The sequence below is a fragment of the Bison bison genome, unplaced genomic scaffold (genome assembly GCF_000754665.1).
Source record: "Bison bison bison isolate TAMUID 2011002044 unplaced genomic scaffold, Bison_UMD1.0 scf7180017863415, whole genome shotgun sequence".
In the NCBI taxonomy this organism is placed as follows: Eukaryota; Metazoa; Chordata; class Mammalia; order Artiodactyla; family Bovidae; genus Bison; species Bison bison.
In genome coordinates this window covers 158,831-162,730 of record NW_011493987.1, presented here as the reverse complement: position 1 = coordinate 162,730, position 3,900 = coordinate 158,831, and the positions used below count along the sequence as shown (strand labels likewise).

Genomic DNA, 3,900 nt, shown 5'->3' with positions numbered 1-3,900 from the left:
CAAGTTTCTCCATCATTCGCTTCAGAGACATGATATCTGGAGGCACAGAAGATGGGGGTGAGAAGAGGGAAGCCCCCCCCCCTCTCTCTCTGTTACCTCCACCATCTCATTACCATTCCCCATCCTACTCTGGTGGAAAAGGAAATGGCAACCCACTCCAGTATTCTAGCCTGGAGAATTCCGTCGGCAGAATTCCTGTAGCCTGGCAGGCTACAGTCCATGGGATCACAAAGAGTCAGACACAGCTTAGCAACTAACACACATACACACACACACACACACACACACCCTACTCTGGTCACTGTCATCTCTCCCAAACCACTGGAAATGGAGCACTGTAGGAAAGACCTCCCTCTTGTAGATCTGCACACTTCCCCCAAACCACCCCTTTCTTACCGATACCTCCATCTTCATTCAGGTCAAACTCCATGTATTTCTCTGGATGAGGGGAGAAAGCAGAGAGGGTCAGCACTGGCTGGAGGGTCACAGGCAGAGGCAGGGCAGGGATTGAGAAAGGGGTTGCAGATGGGAGAAGAGGAGGAAGAGATGGGGCAGGTAGAGGAAGTAGGGGTTGGGGAGCTGAGGGGCCCTGTTAAGGTGTCGGGAACCAGAGAGGGTACTGAGAGAGGGACAGGCCAGGGAAAGGGGCTGTTACTAGGGCGGCAACAGAGGCAACCTGCCATTTTCCCACCTCAAAAGTAGACTTTGTGTGCTTCCCTGGTGGCTTAGTGGTAAAGAACCGGCCTGCCAATGCAGGAGACAGGTTCGATCCCTGGCCCAGGAAGATCCCTTATATGCCACAAAGCAGCTAAGCCCAAGTGCCACAACTACTGAGGCTGTTCTATAGAGCCCAGGGAACCATAGCTACTGAAGCCCTCTTGCCCTCAAAATGAGAAGTCCATGCAGCACAACTAGAGAGTAACCCCTGCTCCCCGAAACTGGAGAAAAGCCTATTGCACAATGAAGACCCACCAGCTCAGCCAAAATAAATAAATAATAAATAGATAAAATTATTTTAAAAATATAGACTTTGTTTCTTCTGTCTTCTCTCCCTGGGGAAAGCCTACCCTCCTCACCCCCTTCTCCACCCCTAGAGTTGTCCCCTCACTCTTGAAGGCTTCCAGTTTGGAGGGCAGGTCCTCATCACTGCTGTATTTGGGATCATCCAGGAATTGCTGTAGGGGGAAAGCAAGAACCTGGGTAGGGCCCCCCACCCGGTCCAACAACACCGCCCCCCCCCCCCAATCCACCCTACCCACTGCCCTGGCCAAGGCCCTTCCTTTTACCTGGTTGATTTCATTGATTCTCTCTTCCTGCTGGGCTTTCCGCAGCCCAAAGGCTTTTCCTCCTGAAGGAGCGCAAAGGTTAATGTAGCTTCACCCCACCTTCCTCTCCTCACCCCCAAGCTCAGCCTGAAGCCATTACAGTTCTGCTTTCATAAGTCAGCTTCCCAGCCCCCGAGCCCAGTACTGTCCAGCTCCTTTTTCCCATTTTAGAATCCTGCCTATTCCACCTTCCCTACCCTGTAAATCCCTAGTTTCGCTCATAGCTCAGCAGGTGCTGGTTGAGATGTTGGAGGAAACAACACAGACTGGGTGCCTTCTCTGTCTGCCAGCTCTCCTCTCCCATCAGCTTCCTGGAGGCCTGCCTCCCAAACTTCCCCTTTCCCCTCATTCCCTCCTCCTCTAAGTCCCAGGCCTCACTTCCTCTTCAGCTTCTGCTGACAGTAGCACCCAAGAAAAAGGGGGAGTAGGGTCTAGAAAGGAGACGAGAAAATAACATTCTTCATTCCTCTAAAGGAGAGCCCAGGGTGTACGTGTAAGAAATGTTCTGATAAACCACAGGGGAAGGTCTGTAAGACCCCAGGGGCATTGATTCTCAGGAAGAGAGAATCTCTGAACAGGTCTGGAGTTTCAGGTGACTGAGGCCCAGGTTTCACAAGTCTGGACATGCAGGTTTGGATAGGAAGCTGAGGAAAGGCAGACTAAATTTTTCTGTACTCTGGACCGGAGAAGAACCTGAAGTCGCTGGCAGATCCGGGAGGGTGGCGAGATGGGTGCAGGGTCTGGAAAGGAAGAGACACTTCACTTCCATCCTGGTGGCTCCAGAGAGGCACTTGGAAATACAGAAGTGTCTGACAAGGGAGTCTTAGTTTGTTTGCTTTAGGATATGCAATGTAATCCCTTCATCTTATCTCCTTTGAAACTTTCAGTGAAGTCTACAGATCTCTGAAATTTGAGAATTTAAGTAGAATCTTTGGTGGGAGAATTCCCTGATGATTCAGTAGTTAGGACTCCAGTGCTCTCACTGCCTCAGGCCCAGGTTCAGTCCCTGGTCGGGGAACTAAAATTCCACAAGCTGTGTGGCACAGCCAAAAAAAGACAGTGGATTCTTTGGAGGCCGTTGGTGCTGAAAGAGACAGTGTTAGTGGATACAAGAGCCAAGGGTGAGGCTGACCTTAAGGGTGTGAGGGATGCTGGTCACTGTGGGTTCAACAGAGTGGGAGTAGCTCCCCACTCCTTACTCAACAGAGTGGGCAGCAGCCCCTGATAAATGCCCTCCTAGGCACACTCCTTTGGGCCAGTGGCTCTAGGGGAGACGAAGACTGTGCGTCCCCCTCACTGAGACACTTCTGTCTAAACTCCCTGCACTGAGCTCCAGCCACAGTCTTAGTACTGATGGGCACACCTTTGCTTTTCTCTGTCCCCCACCCCCACCCCAACCTATTTCCCCTTCTGCAGAAGGGAGTTTTCACTTCTCACTGCCCTTGCCCTGACCCATATGCGTTGGGGAGATGCTGGAGGGGACTCTAGCCTCTTGAGTTCCCTTTATCGCTATCTCTTCCTCTGCAGGGAAGACTGCAAACCTGCCCTCCCGAAGGTCTCAGTGCCTAGTGGGGGAAATCCATTTTTTAGATTCATATGCTAATTCAACAAATGTTTATTGAGTACTTACTATATGCCAGGCGCCTTGCTTGGCCCAATGAACCAGGTAAATGTAAACTCTGGTCCTCATGGACAATCTAATTAAGGAAGACAGATAAGAAAAACAAGTATATCAAAGATGGTAGGTGCCTATGGAGAAGAGCAAGGTAGGGAGGGGGATAGGAAGGGCTGCGTGGACTGCAGATTTAAATAGGGTGCTCGGGGGACTTCCCTGGTGGTCCAGTGGCTAAGGCTCTGTGCTCCCAATGCCAGGGGCCCAGGTTTGATCCCTGGTCAGGGAACTAGATCCCACATGCTACAGCTAAGAGTTCTCATGGTGCAATGAAGATCGAAGATCCTGTGTGCCGCACTAACATCTGGCGTGGCGAAATAAATATTACTTAATAAATAAATGAGGTGCTCAGGGAGGCTTCCCTAAGAAAAGGATATTTGGGTAAAAATTTCAAGCAGGTGAAGGAACAAGCCTCGTGGATATGCAGGAGAGGAGCACTTCAAGCACAGGGAACAAAAAATGCAAAGGTCCTAAAGTGAGGACATGTCTGGATGTCTGAGTATTCGTGAAGCAGCAGGAGGCCAGTGTAGCTGGAGCTGGGTGTGTGAGGGGAAACAGGCAGGAGATGAGGCCAGATTGCCTACGGCCTTGTAGGCTGTTGGGGAGAATCTGGCTTTTATTTGGACTGAGATTGCCTCCCCACGCAGCCTTTCCCTGAAGGTGACTTGGCAGACGACCAAGGTGAGGCAGAACTGAGATGCTCAAGAGGACTCCCTGGGAAAGAGAAAGTGACAGCTACTCTTACCATGGGCCAAAAGTGAAGAGCAAAGAGCAACAAGATAGGCAAATGAGTGAAACTCAGCATAAACACAGACATGGGAAAGCCTGTGAAGAGCAGTGATGCAAGAAGACGCCTCCCACCCAAACCCAGGGGCCTCTGCCACCCCACCCCACCCCACCCCT

At 51.1% G+C, this 3,900-nt stretch overlaps 1 protein-coding gene across 1 annotated transcript; it reads right to left on the bottom strand.

The window, feature by feature from the left end:
* Position 1: 1 nt before the first annotated feature.
* Positions 2–1,664, bottom strand: AIF1 (allograft inflammatory factor 1; the record flags this gene model as incomplete). The annotated part of the gene is made up of 5 exons (XM_010833354.1): positions 1,523–1,664; positions 1,287–1,348; positions 1,109–1,175; positions 397–438; positions 2–36 (listed from the first exon to the last, which is right to left on the bottom strand). Coding segments are annotated over exons 1-5 (231 nt in total), but the record flags the coding sequence as incomplete, so codon positions are not given.
* Positions 1,665–3,900: the final 2,236 nt, after the last annotated feature.